Genomic DNA, 23,478 nt, shown 5'->3' on the forward strand with positions numbered 1-23,478 from the left:
ATGCCACAACCGTTGTGTTTTTTCTTAAATTCTCTTGGCCATTTAGAAGGAACTCAGTCCTTCCATACTCAGAACTTTCCGTTCAGTTCTCTGTATAACTACTAGGGATGGCTTGTATGACCCTAAAGCCAGGCCCTTGTTAGGAGGATAAAGGTGAAGCAGCCAAATTTTGTTTTTCTTTCTCTCTTTCTTTCTCTTTTTGTTTTTTGGCTGTGCTGCACAGCTTGCAGGATCTTAGTTCCCAGACCAGGGATTGAACCCGGCAGTGAAAGCGGCGAGTCCTAACCACTGGACCGCTGGGGAATTCCCAGGCAAATCTCTTTTAACATCAGGCCTTTTGTATCACCAACTATAGTAGATCGTTCTGTGGCTCCATCTTCTACTCCATTTTTCAATTAGCAAGAACAAGTTTGCCTGTGTATTTTATTTATTAAATGTGTAAGTACTAATCTGGGCCCAGAGGTAAGTCAGAGTACAATAGTTAAAAAACACAAAAATCCCTGCCACTGAAATCGTTGTGAGCAAAGACAGACAATAAAATACACGTAATAAAGTGAAAATATTTATTTCTCTACCCCTGCCCCAATCCTGAGACAGTATTTAAGATCGATCATTGTAAAACAAGTATTAAGTATGGAAGCAGTCCCTGGTTTGATACAAGTATGTTGCCTTCTAAATATTATATGTGACTCTATGTCACAAAGGTTCTTTTTCTGGATGTTATTAAAACTTTTTCTTTTAAATCAGTTATGAATTGTAAGGTAGCACTGAAATTACATTTAGCATTTAATTTTGTACTTATATTTGAAGAAGGAGTTTCTGAGGGGAAAGACAGAAAGATTCAGTAATTTCACAGTAATAAACCTTCCAAAGATCACAGAAATTTCTCGGCTGTGGAAAACAGAGTAACTTAAAGGAATTTTTAAGTAGGTCTTTTTTTTTTCTTTTTTTTTTTTTATATTGGAGTATAGTTGATTAACATTGCTGTGGTAGTTTCGTACAGCAAAGTGATTGTTATACATGTATCTATTCTTTTTCGAATTCCTTTCCCATTTAGGTTATTACAGAGTATTGAGCGGAGTTCCCTGTGCTATACAGTAGGTCCCTGTTGGTTATCTATTTTAAATATAGCAGTGTGTTAAGTAAGTCTGTTTTTGGTCTCTAGGATTATGACCACTTAATAATCATTAGGAAAAAAAAAAAAAGAAAATTTTAGCTACAGGTAATTGTTTCTTTACTTTATTTTAACTTATTTTCTCCCTATGATCATCTAAGTAATTTATTGTAGGAAATTTCAAATATAGAAAATCATCCAAGAAAAAAATTAAAATCAAGCAAAATCTATCCCATCACCCAGAGCTAATTGCACTTTTTGTTGTATACCCTTCTGTTTATTTTCAGAAGTAAGCATTTTAACAAAACATAAAATAATAGTACATTTTCAGATTTCCTGATAATGGTCTAAATCTTAATGTTTATTTAATTTGTTCTGTTGTTGTACTGTTTATTCCAGGTTCGCGGACCTTCACAAGCTGATCCTAACAACATGGTAGATGATCTGCTAACGCCCTGTTCTCCAGGTGATCCTGGTGCCATTGAGATGACGTGGATGGATGTTCCTGGGGATAAACTTTTGGAGCCAGTTGTTTGCATGGTTTGACATTTTGTTTGCTTTTAAGAAAAATTTTAAAACGTTATATTTTATGGGGACTTCCCTGGCAGTCCAGTGGTTACGACTCCATGCTTCCAGTGAAGGGGGCATGGGTTCGAGTCCTGGTTGGGGAACTAAACCTCCCGCATGCTGTACCGTGCAGCCAAAAAAAAATTATATTTTATAATTTGTCAGATAAAATTTTCAGTTCTGTAAAATTAGTTCAAAAAAGTTAATACTAACTACTTAAAAAGTTTTAAAGATTAGTTGAATGTAAAATATAAAAAATAATTATCTTTAAAATGTTTTCTTGGGCTTCGAGGAAATTTTAAGTGAATAAGCTATTTTTAAAAACATACAGGTTTCTGACATTATAGTTCTTATAGCTGGGATATTATCACCAAAATGGTAGGATTGGTTAAAATTTTTTTCCCTGAATCTCAGATTTTGTAAAATATCCAGAAACGCTAATGCATGAATCATAGTATTCATAATAGCATTTTTCTGTTTTACTTCTCAAAGCCTCATAGAAAGTTTAAATAATGCACTACTCTTTTAAAAAGTTCTGAAAACAAAATTTTTATTATAAAAAATTATATTTCTGTTTATATTAGAGGAATTAAAATATTCATAAAAATTACATTTCTGTAGTTTCTATTGGAAGAAATAAAATAATTCATAAGACTTTATTATTTTGTAAGCCATATTAATTTTAGGGAACTTACTGTGATTGAAAATGTACATTTATTATGTTTATGTTTTCTTATTGATGAACAGTCATTTTTTAAAATCTGCTGCTTTAGTTATAGATTTTCAAATCTATATGTCAAAATTAACAGTAACTTTCAAAGGGGAAACTTTCACATGATATGTAGACCTAGATATGTAGACATATATGTACATATATGTATATAAGTTTATATGCATATATAGAGAGAAATATATCTGTAAACATAGATATATTTATGTGTTAATCAACCACAGTGCTTATGTGAGAAATTATTCAGAAATCCTTTTTTGTTGCAATCCTTGGTTTATTTTTTAAAGTTTTGGTTCTTTTGACTGTTTTCCATACTGTTTTACAGGAGACATGGCCTAGAAGTTAATTTTTTAATGAATCCTTGATATTTGTATATTTTCTTACCATTTTGATTGTAATTTTAACTAACAGTTAAAATTTTTGATTAGTTGATTTTGATTAAATGGTATTATTCTGTTTCACATAAGTATAAGTGAATGACTGTATTTCTTTTGAGTTGCACTTAGACAACTGCTCTCTTGTTTAAGAATAAACAGATACGGCCAGAAAAGCAATCGGGAACTTAATTCTGGAGGCCTTGATCATCAGGCTAAGAGGACTGTACTTCCTTAGGGTGCTGAGGAGCATTTGAAAGTTGTGATCGGGACAAGGCAAGCAACTGAAAGTTTATAAGCAAAGGAATAACTTAGTCAAAGATGTCCTTCAGGAAAACAAGAGAGTTTATCGTCAGTAGTTTATGGCACGATGCAGATTTTCAGATTTAACCTTAGGCCAAAGTTAGGAATGTTGATAATGAAATGTTTTTTATTCCGTTAAATCTATTACAAATACTCCCCCCCTTCTTTTTCCTGACAGTCGGATATGTTACGGTCGCTATCTAGCACAAAGCCCACAGTCAATGAACACGACTTGTTGAAATTAAAGAAGTTTACAGAAGATTTTGGCCAAGAAGGCTAGACCAAAGACAACAAGGAAGACGTTTACCATGTGTGTTCTCTCTTTCATAGGTATTTTTGCCTTTCTTGGATGGCAGTCAGATTATTTCCAGTAAAACTCTCTTACTGCAGGAAAATAGAGGTCTCACTTCAGCATTCTTTTAAGTTTTATATGTACTTTTGCTCCATTACCGATTAAATCCTCCTGTTAACGAAAATTATAAAATAATGGGTTATAAGCAAATGAGTGACATAAATAGCAAAAACATAGAAATTACCTAGTAAAAAGAAGATTAAAATTGATTGAGATACAAGTATTTTAAATTGTTATAAACAGTGGTCTTTGCAAAGAGCATTCATTTTTTTTTTTAACTAAAATGAAATGGGGCTTATTTCATATTTTGAAAAAAAACTTAAGCATCATTCTCATCAGTGTAAAATTTATTTACTTTATTAAAAAAATTAAAAATGATTTACTCTCAGGGATGGGCAGTAAAACAGCAAAGAGCACTGATTGGGTTTGAAAGATTTTGAATTGTGTTCTAGCCAAGGCTCTCATTGGTTTTTTGATAGGTTGGCTTTTTTCTCCATGTAGATTTAAATAATTTCTATAAAAGCAGCAAGCTTTTTTATATTTAACTAAATAATACCTTTTACTGTGCAATCTCAAGAGAAAGACTCTCTAAATTAGGCATTGTCTCTATCTTGAAGAAGAAAATTGTCTATTTCAGTGTCTTTTTGTAGCAAGATTGACCAAAACAGGTGGTTAATAAATGTGTACTTTTTAAATAATTCTGCCATGAAATACTGTAATGGGAACCTTTGCTGAAAGGAACAGCCTCCCTTTGGATTATGGGAAGTTTCTTGTGTGTGGTGGGGAGGGTGTGTGTGAGTACATACATACAAATTTTTTTTAATGTAGGTTAGCTAGAGTCTTGTCTTTTACCTTTTAAGTTCAGGGAACAGCTCGTCCTGGCCACACGTATGTTATCAGTGTAATGTTTCATGAAGCTTTAGAAATGAGCTGATGTCTCCTTAAATAATAAAATACAAACATGATATTGTGTTATTTTAATATCTTCAAATAAATAATCTGAGGGTGTGTGTTATATACTTGAGCACCAACACTAAGTTGTGCCTTGTACATTTGCATTGGCTCTACGTGCAAAGGATTATTAAGTCAGCTAGAATGAGGTTGATTCCTTAACTTACTATAAAGTTCTGCCTTGAAAATGCTATAGAATAACTTGCCTTTTAAAGTATATTTGCACATTTTACATATTGTGCTATATGGTTGCCTTTGGGTTTTCTGTACAGATTGTTTTCGTTGATATTAAATGGAAGTCGTAGGCCTGAAATATGCTGTTCTTACGTGAAGTAAATTGATACAACCTACTATCGGCTATATTCTGTGTGTGCTTCTTTATCTTGGGATCTTCCGTATAGGAGAAAATATTATCTAAATTGATTAGATACAAAGAAATCATTAAAAATTATTAATTAAGGATGTATGCATGAAAATTCTATTTTTCAGTAACTTCTGTGTGCGGGTTGGGAATTAACTTGGCACACCAACGCTGAGGTCTTTGCGGATGTCTTACGAGACATTTCACTTTATCCACCTCAGAATCATACAGTATTGCTATTAATCATATCATTAGGAGAATTAACATAACTATATTATTATAACTACGTAATAGCTGAAATCCAGATTTTTTTGTGAATCCAAAATTTGTTTTGAGGAAGTATTTTACTTAAATTGGCCAAGTAGTGTGTAAGTCCAGTGTTGATGATAAGTGGATACTTGATCCCTCAATTCTTACATGTGCTCTGAGAACCGTGCCTCAGTATCCATGTCACTTCTAGCCATAGCTCCATTTTCCACATTTCTGGTTTTAAAACTGTTTCTAGAATCTAATAATTTTAGACTTATTTTAGAGTGGTGTAGAGCATAAGTCATTTCCATGTGTTCTTTATGGGCAGATAAATACTCAAGAGGAAACAATGTTCAGGCTCTGTCTGGACCTTGGCCATTATGATTTTGGGTAGATGTTTTCTGAGCCACCAAGTAAACCCTACTTGAGCAACTCTATGAGCTAGCTGTTCCCTGGATGTTTAAGAACATTTTTTTGTCTCAGTCTGAAAACTCTATAGGGACCTTAATTATAAAAGTATTTCAGTAGGAAATTGGTTTTTGAGTTTACTGTCATCAACCTGCAGAAAGACAGAATGAGTGTATTTGATTACTAATGTGAAGTATCATTTAGCCACTTGCAGCGGCACAGGTAGGAAATGGAGGCACACCTCCCCAACACAGTGCTGGAAATGTTGCCCAGCTTTGTGAGCTCTCACGGGTACCGGCTGCTTTCCTGCCTCCTTTCTTCTTTCCTCTGCTGGTCCAAATCCCGTGATTTCCATTAAGACCTAGCTCATGACCCGTAGAAGCTCTTCCAGGAAGAATTCCTAAACTACCCCATCCAACCTTTGGATTTCTTTAGCCCCGAGTTCTTGCGACTATCTTAAGATTTTTCTCCAAGTGTCAGGCACACTCTGTTAATTTTGTTTAGATCGTTTAGATTGTAAGCTCTTCAAACAGTTATGTTTTCCTTTGCATTAGCATAGTGCTAGACACTGTTTATTAGGTACTTAATAAAGGCTTGAAAAAATTAAGGGAGTTATATCCGTATTTTATCTACTTCCTAGATTGTCTGTGAGACTTTTAATAAAATAGGTAATTTGAAGTTGCTTTGTTCCTGCTGGTCTAGTGAAGTTGCGGTACATTTTCGTTACTGGGAACTGAAATCAGAGGTGTGCCAGAGCTGGCTCATACTGGCTCACAAGAACCATTTTTACACATTTCTGCCCACCTGTTCAGTCAGCTCATTGGTAGCTTGAAACCTGCCATGGTGGAAGTGATTTATGCCACAGAAACCAGCAAGTTTCCGTTTACATGCTGCAATGCAAAGCAAGGACTGTAGTTTAACATTGAAAAATTAGTATTTACCACATTTACAGGAATAAAGGGAAAAAGTTATCTTCATAGAGTCATAAAAAGCATTTAATAAAATCCAGCACCCGTTTGTGATTTTTCTTTTTTTAACTCAAACTAGGAATTGAAGAGAGCTTCTGAATTTAATAAAGAGCATCCACTAAAGAAACAAACAAGTTCTAACAAACATCATACTTAGTTGTGAATTATTGAAAACTTTAACTCCCCAGAGATCAGGAAGAAGACAAAGGTGCCTGCTGTCACCACTCCTTTTCAGTTTTGTGCAGGAGATTCTAGCCAGTGTTAAAAAGGAAGAAACAGAATTGTCATTCTCAGGTGACATGATTGTGTATGTAGAAAATCCAAATTAATAAACTTAGAAAGAATCTGAATATAAGAAGATTACAGGATACAGGCTAATAAATAAAAATAATTGTATTTCTATATTCTAGCAACAATTAGAAATTGAAATTAAAACAGTACTGATTGCAGTAACATCAGAAAGCATCAAATAGCTTCAAATAAATCTGAAAGATGTGTAAGACCTCAGCATAGAAAATTATGAAACATTACCACAAGAAACTAAAGAAGACCTGAATAAATGGAGTGGTGGGACCCATTCATGAGTTGGAAGGCTCTTATGAAAAATATCATTTCTGGGACTTCCCTGGTGGTCCAGTGGTTAAGACTCCGTGCTTCCACTGCCAGGGGCCTGGGTTCAGTCCCTGGTTGGGGAACTAAGGTCCCGCAGGCCATAAATAAATAAATAAATTTTAAAATACATATATCATTTCTAACCAAATTGATTCTAGATTTAATGCAATCCCAAACCCACATCTGGGTGATAGAGATATATGTATGTATATATGTATGTCTCCAGAAACAAAAATAGGTGCTTAATAAACAGATTATTGATGATTGAAAAGAAATCTTTTATAGTGTGAATTCATTTTTTATAACAGGATACTTCTCCCAGCTGTATCTTTCTGTACATTCATCATAACTATTCATCCAGATATCTGTACATATACATAGAAAGGTATCTGGAATTACTTTCACCTTACGTTCATTATGTTATTTATGGGTAGTGAGATTTGGCTTGATTTTTTTCCTTTCTTCACCTCTTTCAGGTCCTTTAAGTTTATTTTCAGATTCCACTGAGACCGTCCCTGGGCATCCTATTTAAAATTGCAATTCGTCCCGACTCTCCTTATACCCCAATCCCTGCTTTATTTTTCTCTGTAGCACTTATCATCATCCAACATACTATATAATTTACTACTTTTCTTATTTGTAATTTTCCCTCCTAACATGTATATTCCATGAAAGCTGGGATTTTCTTGTCTGTTTTATTGTCTCCTGTACCTTCAGTGTCTGGAACAGTATTGGTGCCTGATGGGTGCTCAATAAATATGTATTGAGTGAATGAGTCTTTGTATTTTTTCTAAGTCTGAATACTTTACAATGAGCATGTATAGTTTTTGCCTCTCTCCCTGTTACCCTGCAATTTTTATTTCTTTTAAAAGAGAAGAAAATTAGGAATGAAGACAAATACATCAAGCAATTAACAGTGGCTAAATCTGCGTGATAGAAATATGGATACTTATTTTTTTTCTTTGTTTTTATCTTTAAATACTTTAATTTCCAAAAATTAAAGTAAAAGTTTTTAAGTAAGAATTGCAGTCAGCTTGACAGCTGATCACAGGAATTTGTCTCCTCTGGAACTCTATGAAATAACAGAAAAGGTTTTAAAAAGAGAGAGAAGAAAAAAGGACAGCATTTGCAGCCAATTCAGCCAGCTGTGCTCTTTTCCCCTTGGGGGCCCAGTGTGCAGTAGTTGCAAACAGCAGCCTGTTGCCTGTACAGGTTACCCTAAGGTACCTTGAAGACAGCCCTTTCCAGTGGACATTCATGACTGACACGCTGTCCCCAATCTAGGCACTGGACAGGTATGCACGGGGCCTTCGGAAAGCCCCAGGGCACAGGGGCCAGGGTCCACACTGGCCAAGTCATAATGTCCATCGGCCCCAAGCTGCAGAGCAAGGAGCATGTGACTGAGGCCCCCCGCAGGGCCAAGTTCAAGTTCCCCGGCCGCCAGAAGATCCACATCTCCAGGAAGCGGGCACATACTAAGTTTAATGTGGATGAATTTGAAAACATGGTTGCCGAAAAGCAGCTCATGACCCCGGAAGACTGTGGGGTCGAACACAGCCCTAGTCGTGGCCCTGGACACATGGCGGGCCCTGCACTCCTGAGCGCCTTGGCGCCGTCCCCTCCTTACTCCTGCCCGCCGGTAAATCCTATTTTCCTGTCAAAAAGAAGAACAGAAAAGATATTCATCAAACAAATGTTCTTTGGAGGAATGTTCATCTAAATCGCCTACCTGGTTTTGGGACTGGCCCTGGCTTCCTGCTATAGGAACCAAAGTGGGGAGATCCTGCTTTTCTTCATTAGGTGGCAGACGTCATGTGGGTCCTTGGTTTATCAGGTGCTGCCACCCAGGTCCTTCAATCTTGAGCACCACAAAGATGGCAGGACATTAAAAACAGGATCGCAGCAGCATCAATAGCATCTACTGGATGGTGACACGGCTAATTACATTATTGTCTATGGTCTCATGGAATGAAGTGTCCAGTGAGGACAAGACATAGGGGAACTACTTTGCAGCTGCTGTACAACAAAATGAAGGCATGAGAACTTCAAGGACTGCTAATTGGAAACCCAGGGGTCTGCCATGACTGTGCTAAAAGAAACATTTGTTGTATTCACCGTACTAAAGTAATCAAAAGCAAAACTCAGTATTTGATCCTGTAGGTTGCCAAATTATATCAGTGGAATTCACAGACTCACTAAGATTTTTTTTTATGTGAAGGTAAGGAAATTTAGTAGAGTAGGATCCATACTATCGAAATATGTATATTTGTGAGAGCTTGGAGGATTCTGAGTATCAGGCAGTATCTCGAGAGCTATGTGTGGGAATGGATTATGTCGGTGATCATCCAAGAAAAGAGTCTGATTTCAGATATGATTGAATCTATCAGTATGGGTTCAGTCAACAGATTCTGAATTTAGAATTTTGGTTTGAGCAGCCAAGAGTGATTTTAATTGTTTGCTTTACTGGTTGAAGAAACTGAACTTGACAGTCGACCACTCTGAACTCCAGTTAAGGTGATGTGAAAGAAAGAATCCAATATCTAGGAGGAGAAATGCTGGAGTGGATTTATCACATGAGAGTCACTCACAAAGCCACAAGTTCCTGGAGAAGACCCACAACCCAGCCCCTTAACCAAGGCACTGATAGATGAAAGGAATGCATTCCAGAGTGTTTTTTGGGTCCTTGATTTCATTGGAGCTGGAAACAATCTTTCGGTTGCAGAAGCCAAGTAGTGGCAATTAGCCAGCACAAGCCAGGTGGACTTGGTCACCACATTAGGCTGCAGGGCTGGCGTGATAATCAGGGTGGTCTTTCCTGCAGAGATCTTGACCAGTGATTCAAGGGTGGCAGGGTCCTTAGGATCATCACTAAGGGCTGCTGTGTTGGTATAACCAAAAAGCTGGTAAGCAGAGGTCTGCCCATCATGATGGCGCACCCCACTCAATTTCCAGACCACAATCTGGTCATAGACTCTACACCACTTGAAAGAAGTGGAGACTCTGTATTGTTGAGGAAGGATCCTACAGGAACATCTCAGGTGCGCTGGGAGCTTCCCTTCAGCTTTCCCCAAAGGGTCTGACGCTGCTTAAGGCTACCGTGAAATAAAGAAAGGGAATACAGCATTACTGGACACTGGCACTGAACTAATATTCTTTGTTTTTTGTGGTCTTTTTTTTTTTTTTTTTCTTGGATGTGCCATGCGGCATGTGGGATCTTAGTTCCCCGACCAGGGATCAAACCCATGCCCCCTGCATTGGAAGCACGGAGTCTTAACCACTGGACCGCCAGGGAAGTCCCTGAGCTAATATTCTTTACCAGAGAATCAGAAAGTCATTGTGGTCCACTATTCAAGAGAGCATTTACGGGAGGCCACTGATAAGTGGGGTGGAGCTTTGACTGGAGTCTGCACCACAGCAGGCCCAGTGGCACTCTGCACAAGTATCCTCAGCAGTGGTCAGAGTCACCACAGCAGTTCCCTGGCCCGAGGAGTGAAGGTTAATAGGAAAAGAAGGGCCCCTGGAACTCCCCTCTCCTGAAAAAACAGTAAAGCAGTATTTACAAACCTAGGAGAAATCACACCAATTCGTGCCATTATTCAGAACATGGAAGATGCTGTGTGGTGTTATCTACCAGGGACCCATTTAACTCCTCAGGATGGACAGTGCAGAAAAGTGAGTTTTAGAGAGTATCGGGGCCTACATTTTATATGTTCTTCTGTTTGCCTAATATTTCATTAAGATACATCTGAGATCGTTGAGTATTGAAAGAGGTGTGTTAAAAAGGATATAGACAGGAATTCCCTGGTGATCCACTGGTTAGGACTCCGCACTTTCACTGCTGAGGGCCCGGGTTCAATCTGTGGTGAGGAGCTAAGATCCCACAAGCTGCGCAGGGTGGCCAAAAAAATAACAATAAAATATTTAAAAAAAATAAAAGTTAAATCCTTTTCTTTTTAACATCTTTATTGGAGTATAATTGCTTTACAATGGTGTATTAGTTTCTGCTTTATAACAAAGTGAATCAGCTATACATATACATATATCCTCATATCTTAAATCCTTTTTTAAAAAAGGATGCAGACATTATATAAGCTTAATCTTAAAAAATGGGTAGTAATGCAAGGTTTCAAAAATTGATGAAGAAATAGTGGTTTTAAAATATTAAAAGTTTCAAATGTAACCAATAAAAGAATTCTAAATGGTGATATTTACTATCAAAAATTGGGAGGGAGAAGAGAAGGGTTAATGTAAGTGAGCTAAGGGCTCATCTATCAAATGGGAAACAGAATCATGTCTAAGGTCAATAAATCAAGATAACCAAGACAAAAACAGTTGCAAGATAAAAAAATTATAAATTATTATCTAAACTATGCAAGATATATGCATGAAGAAAAAACTGATAGTAGAAGTACGGCAGAAATCTAGTTTCACTGAGAACTTTGTGTGTATTTGAGTCTGAGTCTCCAATGTTCCTGCCCTCAAGAAATTTACAGTCCAGGGAATTCCCTGGCAGTCCAGTGGTTAGGACTCCCCGCTTCCACTTCAGGGGGCCTGGGTTCGATCCCCGGTCGGGGAACTAAGATCCCACATGCCACATGGTGCAGCCAGAAAAGAAAAAAAATGAAACTTGCAGTCCAGTTAACAGGATAGACAGATGAATACAGTGCAACACTTGGAGTTCAGTGACAGAGCTGTACATAGGGTGCCATGTGACTATGGAGGAGCGACATCTAAAGAAGACCAGAGGAAAAGAATTGGAGAGAACCTGATTTATCATCCTTGGAGGTAAATATTACATCAACTTTTTATTCTGAAACTAATAACTAATGGGAAAGAGTAAGCATTTACCCTCATTTTTAGAAGGCACAGTACAGTTAGTTTATACCTAGTCAATGAGAGAAAGCTGGTGTTCTCCCCTCTCGCCCTGCTCACTCACTCTCTCAATAAAACAAGCCAGCTAATGAATGTAGAGAGAATAACAGATTTTAAACTATCCTCTGGCAACCCCAATGACATAGTTGATCCAGGCAAGGATCATTGATGATGCTAAAACTATTGAATGAAAGAATATTTACATGAGATCTGTTGCCTATAAGACAAATCATTCAAAATCACAGTGCCTTAAAACACCATCTATTATTTCTCATGACTGCAGTTTAGCAGAGCTCCCTGGAGAGGGCTTGCCTCTGCTGTACGTGGCGTTTGGCGAGGGCGGCTTGACCAAGGCGGAGGAATCCAGATGGCTCCACTCACGTCTGGTGCCTCCAGCTGGGCTGGCTGGGCCTCTCCCCTTCATGTGGTCCTTCATCATTCAGAGTCTACCCTGAGTTCCTTTACTTGGTGGCTTAATCCCGAGAGGGAAAAAAGAAGCTTCAAGGCCTCTTAAAGCCTAGGACCAGAAATAAAGAAATACCTCTTCTATCACATTATATTGGTCAAACCAAGTTACAAGGCCAATCCAGCTTCAAGGGATGAGAAATAGATTCTACCTCTTGTCGGGGGTAGAGGAATTGCAAATAGGAATGGGAGGAGTTGGTGGTGGCAATCTACCAACATTTCCAAGTGTCCCTCCCAGAGTACTTGCTCATTGCAGAGGGGAACATGATCTTTACCAGGAGATATATGGTTGTCACCATCTTACCCAAGAAATCAAATTGAGCGTGGGCAACCTGACTGCACTGCCTGGTGGGATGCAATACCAAATACACTTAGGAAGTGTTCCTACCAAAAATATGTAATCTGAATCCAATCAAACCATAGAACTAACAACTGCTGGTTACAGAAAGTTCAGGGGAGAGGGAAATAAATAACATATGAGGGACCAATCAGTCCAAAGAGAATGTGAACATCTGCTAGACAACTGGCCTGTCTCTCCAAAAAGTCAATGTCATTAAACAAAAAATAAATAAAAGGTTGAAGGACTTTCCTGGATTAAAAGAAACTGAAGACACATAACCCGATAACTTAATGCAATATGAGAACCTTGATTTGGATCCTGATTTGAGGAAAAAACAGCTGTAAAAAAACAATTTGGATATAATTGAAGAAATATGAATACAAACTAGATATCAGACAATATGGAATTGCTATTGTCTTGGGTGTGATAATGGTATTGTGGTTATACTGGTGTTTCTGGGGCCCTTATTTTCAGGTGATACGTCCTGAATTACGGACATACAGGGATGAGAGACAAGAGTCCCATGATGTCTGCAACTTATTTTGAAATTGCACATACACACATTCACAGCCCCACAAAAAGCAAATGTGACTAAGTAAATAACTAGGACTGAAGGATTAAAGATCATTTCTGGAGGAGATGAAATTTAAGAGCCAACTTTAAAAACATGTAATGGTAGAATCCATCACTGACTGATCTTGATATTTCCCAAGCACTTAACACAGACCCACGAATTATCTATGAACAAGGTCATGGAACCGTGCTTATTGTATACAAGTGATCACCATTCTGGCTGAAATGACAAAGCATTTGAATGTAGGTATTCTTGATATGGGAATAGATGTATCTTGGAAAGTTGCCAAAACTCTTAAGCCTTATATCCTATTTTCCCAAAGACTTCTATAAAATTGTCAGTGGATTCTTAAAAGAATTATTTATGGCCTAAGACATCATACGTTGCAACATTAAAAGGCTTTCGTGTACTTAATTGCAATGCATGATGTCTTAGACCATAAATAATTCCTTTAAGAATCCACTGACAATTTTATAGAAGCCTTTAAACATTCCATATTAAAAAGTGATTACAAAGTATCAAAGGAACTCTAGGTTACGAAATAAAAACTTTAAAACTGAAAATGGAAGAAACTGGTAGCAGCCACATGAAAGTGGGAAGGACGATGATAAAAATGGCTAACAACGGGTATATTGTGGGCACAGCCCTGGCCAATGAGTATGGCTGTCTGCTCTCAACAGCCGTTAATCTCCAAGGCGATATGTCTAGAATCTAAATAAAAGTACACACACACACACACCCCTTTCCTCTAAGAGGCAGAACATTAGTTCTCACAGATTCTTTCTGCTATACGTTTGGCTACAAAGTAGAGAAAACACGTTGACAAATTTTCCTGTTACTTTAGGGGATGTTGAAATTATGGGAACTCGCTAATGGCGAGTCTAAATTTCCGTTCACAAACTCCAGTAGACTAAAATATCATATTTCTACATTATCATTAAATCAAACCTAAATCTACTGTGCTGTCAGGAAAATCACTGTTAGTCTTTATTAGACCTCTTCCTCCAAGGCTTGTTCTAAAGTCCAAAAGGCTTACATAGTGCTCAGAACAGGAGATAAATCTCCAGTCCAACAGTGTTGCTGACATTTTTATTATTCAAGTCCATAGACGTCCCACTGCCATCCCCTTCCGCACCAGTGACGCAGGAGATAATCTTCGCTGAAGCTGAAAATCTTAGTGCCACCCTGTTTGAAGTTTGGCCACTGGGGGGAGCCAGTCACTCCAACCCTCAGATGTGAGGTGAAAAATCTGTCCCCATTCCTGCCGGTAGCCTGCAAAATCTCCTTTTTCTCCCGTTGCTCTCAAAGGTATTTAGCTTAATCTCTTTAGTGACATGAGAGATTAGGATTTGTTGGTAGGGGGAGCCAGAAGAAAGGAAAATATTGTACAGGAGATTATGTTTTTGCCTGTTTACAAAATACAAAGAAAGCCCGCTATCTTCGAACAAGGGAAGAGAAAATAGAAAAAATTATCTTAATAACCCTGCCACATATTGTGAGGTCATCCCAAGAAGGTGTCTTGAGGAAAGTCTAGAGCTAAGAACAACTCTCTCTGAGTTGTAGAATTACTAATTAAACATTTTTTCTTTATTTTCTTATTTTCTAAGTTTTATGAAGTGAGCGTTTTTTTTATTGTGGTAAAATATACATAACATAAAATTTACCATTTTTTAATATTTTTAGGTGTACAATTCAGTGGCATTAAGTACATTCACAATGTTGCAGAACCACCAACATTATTTCCAGAACTTTCCACCCAGACTCTCTGCCCATTAAATAATAACTCCCCATTCTCTCCTCCCTCCAGCCCCTGATAACCACTATTCTATTTTCTTTCTCTGTGAATTTGCCTATTCTAAGTATCTCATATAAATGGAATCTACAACATTTGCCCTTTAGTATCTAGCTTATTAATGCAGCATGTATTAAAACAAAACCTTCAAATAGCTTTGGTAAACATTATCCCTTATGAGTTGCATTGTTGATAACTCAACCTATAATACATTAGATAAGTTAACAAGAAAGAAGAAAGCTCATTTCTCATGATAAAAATGCTACATAGTGTGATTATAGGCATGTAATATGAGTCACTGCTATTTCACTCAATTTTGTTATGAAAGCAAAATAATAGAAAGCTGCCAGTGTAATAGTGTTTCAGTTATCTGTTACTTCTGTTACCAGTTATAACTCCACAACTCAGTGGTTCAAAACAACCGCAACCATTTATTTTGCTCATGAATCTGCCATACGGATAGGGTTCCATGCATTGTCACTGGGGGATGGAGGATACACTTTGAAAATGGCTTATTCACATGGCTGTCAAGTTGGCGTCAGCTACTGGCTGGGAGTCAACTGGACTGTGGGCCGGAGGCCTCAGTTCTTGTTTACATGGACCTATCCACAGACTGCTTGAGCTTACTCAAGGACAATGGATCAAAAGCAAGGGCGACTGTCCCAAGAAAACCAGGGAGAAGCTACATGGCCTTTTCAAAGCTGTAATTATAAGGCCCGCAGTGTCACCTCTGCCACAGTCCATTGGTCAAGGCGGTCGCAAAGGGCCACCCAGGTTCAAGGGAAGGGGACATAGACCCCACCACTCAGTGGAATGAGCATCAAGGTCACATTATAAAAGAACATACGGATTGGAGATATCATGGCAGCCATCTTTGGAAAATACAGTTTGTTGCAAAAATAATTCTCTATATTAACCACTTTTATGCATACTTTCTTTTTTTAAATAATTTTTATAGATTTATTTATTTTTATTTATTTATTTGTGGCTGCATTGGGTCTTCGTTGCTGCTCGCAGGCTTTCTCTAGTTGTGGCGAGCGGGGGCTACTCTTCCATGCGGTGCGCGTGCTTCTCATTGTTGGGGAGCATGGACTCTAGGCACACGGGCTTCAGTAGTTGTGGCTCACGGGCTCTAGAGCCCAGGCTCAGTAGTCATGGCGCACGGGCTTTGTTGCTCCGCGGCATGTGGGGTCTTCCTTGACCAGGGCTTGAACCCGTGTCCCCTGCATTGGCAGGTGGATTCTCAACCCGGGAAAGTCCCTATGCATACTTTCTATGAACAGCCTATACAGTTGTGTCATTCTTTTTCTCTATGTTTGTTCAGATAATATTTATTTAATGTATTTTTAAGTCTGTTGACTTTAATAGTAAATCGTTAAAGGTTATATTTTGCATGTCTTTGTTTTGGTTTGTTTTCATTTCATTTTTCTAACTGGTCTGCAACGGAAAGGAAATAAAAAAGGAACCTGGACATTCAACACAATTTGAGAAGCACTGGTCTCAACTAAGAGTGAAAAGGGCAGTATTGCCTGATGGTTGCCAATCGGTCCTGCATAACATGGGGAATTCTCGAGACTCGGAAACAGCACTTGCTGTGGAAGGCAGCAGAGAACGTAATCATCATCCGTAAAGAGTGGTAGTGTTATTTTCCCTCTGCCTTTTTAAATAACCTCTCATTAGGATAGTTTGTAGTATAGTTGTTTGCCTCTATAATTAGACCTTATTTAGCCCCATATCTGCTTCCTTTGATAGGATCTGTTAATCCTTCACCATAAGCAACGATAAAATTTATATACTTCTTCCTTCCCAACTCACCTGATTTGAGTCAATAATATATTTCTTAATGTTTACCTTTATAGTGGTAAATATTTATACTTCTATTACTTGATTTGTCAATTTTAACCAGTATATTTGGACATCAGGTATAAATGAGGCAATTAGTAAAGTCACCCTACCTTCCACTTGTTTCCTCCTTCCCCTCCCAAAACATGTTTCTTTTATTATTTCTACATTGTTAAGTTGTATAACATTTATATACCATCTTTACCCTAGACCCTACATTTGTTTTAGTCTTCGTTCTACAGTTAAACATATTCATTTGCCAAATTCTCAAAAGACAGTCCTTTTACTATACTTTTCTCAGTCATCTTTTGACCAGTTGAAGTTCCTGCTATAAGCTGAAAGTTTGTGTCTCCCAAACTCATGTGTTAAATCCTAAGGCCCAACATGATGGGATTTGAAGGTGGGGTTTTTGAGAGGTGATTTTGGCCTCATGAACGGGATAAGGGCCCTCACTGAAGACACCCTAGAGAGCTCCCTTCCCCTTTCCTCCAGGTGAGGACACGGTGAAAAGACACATCTGTGAACCAGGAAGTGAGCTCTTATCAAACACTCAATCTGCCAGTGCCTTGATCTTGGACTTGCCAGCCTCTAGAAATGTGAGAAATAGATTTCTGTTGTTTATAAGCCACCCAGCCTATGGTATTCTGTTATAGCTGCCCAAACAGACTAAGATAATAGCCTTAACACTTTTCTCAAGAAGCACTCATGGGAAAAATATTTCCTTAATTATTACATGTTCAACGGGTGAAATACAGATTAGCTGGATAGAAAACCTTGGCTCAACATTCCTTCCTTGAGGATCTTATAGATGTATTATTGTTCTCTCATGTTCAGTGTCACTGTGGAGAAATCTGAGACTAGCCTGATTTCCTTTTTAAACAAATGACCTGATTTTTTTTTTTTCCTGATTGACCAAAGTCTTCATTCTTTTAAATCCAATGTTTTTTTTCTATAGTTCTACATTTAAGTTCATGATCCCTTCTGTATTAGGGCTCTCCAGAGAAACAGAACAGATAGAAGATATGTATATACATGTACATGTATATAAAATATAAGAAGTTGGCTCCCGTGATTATGGAGGCTGGCACATCCCAAGATCTTCAGGGTGAGTTGGCACGCTGGAGACCTAAGAAGAGCCAGTGTTTCAACTCAAGTCCAAAGGCAAGAAAAATAGGCAATGTTCCAGTTCGAAGGTCATCAGACAGGATTAATGATCTCTTCCTTGGGGGAGGGTCAGCCTTTTGGTTCTACCTAGGCCTTCAACGGATTGGATGAGACCCACCCCCATTGGGGAAGGCCATCTGCTTTACTCAGTTTACTGATTTAAATGTTTGTCTCATTAAATACACTCTCCCAGAAGTTCCCAGAATAACTTTTGACCAAATATCTGGGCACCTGGTGGTCCAATCAAGCCAACACATAAAATTAACCATCACACCACCTGAGTTAATTTTTGCAGAAGGTGTAAAGTTGAGGTCGAGTTTCCTTTCTTTGTCGATGGATGTCCAATTTTCCCAGCACCATTCCTTTTTTTTTTTTTAACATCTTTATTGGAGTATAATTGCTTTACATTGTTGTGTTAGTTGCTGCTGTATAACAAAGTGAATCAGCTATACATATACATATATCCCCATATCCCCTCCCTCTTGCATCTCCCTCCCACCCTCCCTATCCCACCCCTCTAGGTGGTCACAAAACACTGAGCTGATCTCCCTGCCAGCACTATTTCTTGAAAAGGCTACCTTTCCTCCATCAAACTGCTTTTGCACCTTTGTCAAAAACCAGTTGGGTGTATTAGTGTGGGTCTGTTTCTGGCTTCCATTGACCTATGTACATCTCCCTCTGCCAATACCACACTGTCTTTATTACTGTAGCTAAATAATAAGTCTTGAAATCAGGTAGACTGATTCCTCCCACTTTTTTTTTTTTTATGCTTTAGCTATTCCAGTTTCTTTGCCTTTTTATATAAATTTTAGAATAATCTTGTCTATAGCTACAAAAAAAAAATCTTGCTGGGATTTTGATAGGAAGTACATTGAGACAGTACATCAGTTTGGGGAGAACTGACTTTTTCCAAATTTTTTTAAGGTGATAAAAAACACATAACATGAAATTTACTACCAATCATTTTTAAGTGAACAGTTTGGTGGTATGAAGTACATTCATATTGTTGTGCAACCATCACCATCTTCATTTCCAGAATTCTTTTAATCTTGCACAATTGAAACTCTGTACCCATGAAACCGTGACTCTCCATGACCTCCTCCCCCAGCCCCTGGAAACCACCATTCTACTGTCTCTCTTTTCTTTTTCTTTTTTTAAAAATTTTCATCTCCCCTTTCCCCCACATCCAGACTCTGGTAACCACCATTTTGCTCTCTGTTACTCTGAGTTTGGATTTTTTTTTTCTTTTAGATTCCATGTATACGTGAGACCATGTAATATTTGTCTTTCTGCGTCGCAAAGTTTCTGTGAAATCTTTTCATATATCACTTAGTGTAATGTCCTCCAGGTTCATTCATGTTATCACAACTGGCAGGATGTCCTTATTTTTTAAGACTGACTAATATTCCATTTTATACATTTACCACATTTTCTTTATCCGTTCATTCACTGATGGACATTTAGGTGGTTCTAAAACCTGTTGGTGAAGTCCCAACACAGACTACAGTTCTACAGTTCGGGTGAGAGGCGATGGGGCTGCAGAGGTTGACAGAATTAAGGTGAAAGGTTGGATGAAAATTGGAATGTTGGGGCAGACTCTATGTAAAGTGGTTGTGTCTCCTTTACGTGAATGTACTATGGGGATGGATTTTGTGTCTGATTGGGGAAAGCTTCCCCTACCTCGTACTATAAATCAGAAGGCAGGTAAATCTGCCCTTCAATATTGATTGACCAGGCTAAATGGGAACCAATACCATTGCCTGAGCCCACACAGGCTGTTAATTTTAAACAGTATGGGAAGGAATTCCTTGGCGGTCCAGTGTTTAGGACTCCATGCTTCTACTGCTGGTGGCCCAGGTTCGATCCCTGGTCTGGGAACTAAGATTCTACAAGCCACGCGGGGCACCCCCCCCCCTCAAAAAAAAAAAAAAAAAAACCAGTATGGGATACCTGGTTGACAAAACATGTTGTAAGACTGCTGTCTACTTGGTTTATTTGAATTTTGGAGGTGCATATATTCCTCATCTGGAAATATTGCTAGATCTTATCCATAAAACCATTTGAAAGAAATCCTGGAATCTTTACTCAGACTGGGGCTTATGGCAAAAGGCTGTGAGCACCACCTTTCAATGGCTGCTGAGATTTTAGACCAGAGAATTGCCATTTAAGGGGCAATTACTAGCTTGCTATTGGACATTAATGGAAACTGCCCCAATGACAGAAGTACATAAAATAATCTTGAAACCTGAAATACACATGCTGTCTTGGGTGATGTTAAAGAAACACTCTAATGGAGAAGGCAGTGCCCAGAAGGGTTCCATAAGAAAATGGAACTGGTTTTGCAGGCATACGGACCAGGGGAATGCAAAGAGGTGCACATGTGTTCACAAGCAGGTAGACTCTTTTGCCCTAGGACTGACTTTGGAACCACTTGAGGAATGGCTGAACCTGTAGTTACCTGGGCAGTGCCGTCTGAGTAGCTCTCTATTGACCAAAAAGGAGCTGTTTGGTTTATGGATGGCAGTTTCGAGGTGAGTAGACAGCATCGCGTTGGAAAGGCTACAACTCTGATTGAAAAAGATGAAAACATCAGCTTGGTGGGCTGAGTTACCTGCTGTGAGTCCCTAGATTTGGGTTTTGAAACCAACTCATAGGCAGCGGCTAACATCCTATCCATGTGGCTGGGTAGAAAGGCAACAGAAAACTGGCCCATTAAAGAGATGCCTGTAGGGGGCATGGCCCTGGGGAAATCACTGTGGGAGTTTCAGGGGTACGTTAAAGTAGAGCATGTCACTGTTCATTAGAAGAACCTCCTTCTAGGATCAGAAGGTGATTGGAACCAGCAAGTGGATATCCTGGTGTGCCCACTTGAGGTGACCACCTGGGTACCTGAAATGAGTGGGTATTGGGGGGCAGCAGCTCAGAGATGGGATGAATCTGACATTGTCCTCTTGTACCCTCTGGGGCACAAAATCCCAATAAGAACTTTTTTTTTTTATCTGCCAACAAGAATGGCAGGGGCCGCAGATGGCCATGGGGCAGATTCCCCAGGGGGGAAGGCTCAACACAGAGCTGGTGTTTGGACTGATGCTGGTAGCCCTGGAAGGCTACAAATGGGTCTTGGCAGGAATAGACATACTCTGGACTGGGCTTTGCATGCCCAGAGGTAGATGCAAATGCTCAAAATACTATAAAAGGACTGGACCAGAAGATATTGCATGAATTTGGACTTCCAAGTTACATTTCTTCAGATCAAAGAACACACTTTATACTAAACCCATAGTGTCCAATAAAATAAAATAAATTAAAAAAAATTTTTAATGGAAAAAAAAGTAAAAATAAGCCCATAATGTCCAACGATGGGCAAGGAGCTATCACATCAGACGGATGTACCATGCTGCGTACCATCCTCAGAGTAAAGGTCTAATAGAGAACTGGAACAGGCAATTGAAACGTTTGTAGTCTCAAATGCGGGCGGAGGGGCAGATTTACATGCCTTCATGAGTGTGTGCTGACACTTACCACGAGGAAAACCAAGAAAGGGTCCCCAGTAGGTAGATTTCTCCACTTTTCTGGGGGTTCCAGAGGAGAAGGGGTGGGGGAGAATGCTGCTATGCCTCTGCAGTTCTTTCCATGGAAACAAGATGGTGGTACGACTACACTTTTCTCTTTTTTCTCCACATTGCCTCAACTTTCTTATTTTTGTGCCTGATGCAGTGGTCCCAAGGACCAGGGCTCCAACTGTAGATGCTGGAATCAGGGATGAGCCCCAAGCAAGAAATTGTAACTATACTTCTAAACCTTTACACCAGAATTCCTAAGAGGTTGATGAGTGAATTATGCCTTCACTCTACCTGACACAGTTGGGATTGATCATGAATGCAGTTGTATTGCCTAGCAGTTGGCAAAGCCCACTAGCTGTGTGCCTGTGTCACCCTGCCCTATATCATGAGTAGGAGTGGACTGAGAGGAGGATTTTTCTAGACTAGTGTTCGTGCCAGCAATCCAGAACAGCAGAGTGCTAGGCTGCGCATAACATCCTTTCCAATGGGGAGAAGTTTGAGTAAAAGTAAATCACAAATAGAAGGAGAAATCGTAGCCAAGGGGGAAAGGAATGAATAAACAGATTATGTGACAAGGAAAATCCAATGCTACGTAAACGCCTTGAAGGAGGCTCAGAGCAGGAGATGATACAGTCTCTGAAGAGAGCTCAATTAGAAGATGTCTGGATGGGTGACGATCACTCCTGTTTTGGGAAATGCATAGAGTCTAATGGAAACCTGTAAACCTGAGTGGCATTGCTTTGGGAGACATTTTGGTTGAATGACAGGCTAAGCTTGACCAGTTGTTGATGACTGAGTGGAACTCTAGCAAATGTGCTGCTACCTTTTGACTCTTATTTTTCAGGTTCTGTCTACTACTCACACCTCGATAAGATGCTAACACTGGCATCGTCTTAGCAGCAAGATTGCAATACTGATATTGATGGTCAAATCTGTTGGGAAATTGAATTAAGAACCTCCTACTCCACACTGCCTCCTTCAAATGTTAGGCATATATTTGTTTTGTGGTAGAAGAGCTTTGGATGGATGGCCTTGCCCCAGGAGAAGGTCTGGCCTTTGCCGTTGGCTTCTTGGAGGTATTCCATCTCAGACCTGCTATAAGTGTCCTTGTTTAGATGAGGGCTGGCCAAACTGGATTTTAGGGTGGTCATGCCAGAAAGACTGGTCATGTGATTTAGGTGGAAGTCTCCTGTCATGCATTATCAACTGACCTGGACTCTGCCTTTAGCCACATGGGCAATCAATCAATCATGCCTAATAATGAAGCCCCAGTATAAACTCTGAATGCCAGAGAAGCTGCCCTGGTGAGCTGCCCTGGTTGGCACCACTCCATGGATCCTGCCACACCCCAGTACTGGGAGGCTCACAGCTGGAGCTCTCCAGACTTTGCCCTGTGCACTTCGTCCCTTGGCTGACACTCGTAAACCATAACCATGAGTAAAACAGCTCTCAGTGAGCTCTCTGAGTCCTTCTAGCAAATTATCAAACCTGAGGGTGGCTTGGGAGCCCCTCCTCCAAACTTGAAATTGATGTCAGAAGTCTTGGGGACTGTGACCTCAAATCTTGCAATCTGGCTAATTCTGGGCAATAAGTTACGAAAGAAGGAAAACTCAGATCAATTCCTTTGTTCCCGAGCTCCTTAGGATTTCTAAAAATAACTTCAAAAAGGAAAAGCAAGCAAGCAAAAATACGTGCCTTATGCAAACCAAAACCATAATGAAATGTCACTTTACACCCAGTAGGGAGGCTATAATTAAAAAGACAAATGATAGCAAGTGTTGGTAGGGATGTGGAGAAACTGGAACCCTTATGTACGGTTGGTGGGGACCGTAAAATCGTGCCGCTGCTTTGTTAAAGTCTGGCAGTTCTGGTAAAAC

The 23,478-nt window shown here is 39.1% G+C and overlaps 1 protein-coding gene and 2 pseudogenes across 1 annotated transcript in view; all 3 read left to right on the forward strand.

Moving 5' to 3' along the window:
• Positions 1 to 4,656, forward strand: part of VPS4B (vacuolar protein sorting 4 homolog B) — a 30,926-nt gene extending 26,270 nt beyond the window's left edge. The window contains exons 10-11 of the mRNA XM_061169078.1: positions 1,514 to 1,654; positions 3,267 to 4,656. Of these exons, the coding sequence (XP_061025061.1) occupies positions 1,514 to 1,654; positions 3,267 to 3,368 (243 nt within the window). The 3' untranslated portion in view covers positions 3,369 to 4,656. The remainder of the gene's footprint in view (positions 1 to 1,513; positions 1,655 to 3,266) is intronic.
• A 982-nt stretch (positions 4,657 to 5,638) lies between these two features.
• LOC133075095 (large ribosomal subunit protein uL16-like) lies at positions 5,639 to 8,590 on the forward strand (annotated as a pseudogene).
• On the forward strand, positions 8,116 to 8,229 carry LOC133076070 (small nucleolar RNA SNORA70; annotated as a pseudogene).
• Positions 8,591 to 23,478: the final 14,888 nt, after the last annotated feature.

The sequence above is a fragment of the Eubalaena glacialis genome, chromosome 15 (genome assembly GCF_028564815.1).
Source record: "Eubalaena glacialis isolate mEubGla1 chromosome 15, mEubGla1.1.hap2.+ XY, whole genome shotgun sequence".
NCBI classification, from domain to species: Eukaryota; Metazoa; Chordata; class Mammalia; order Artiodactyla; family Balaenidae; genus Eubalaena; species Eubalaena glacialis.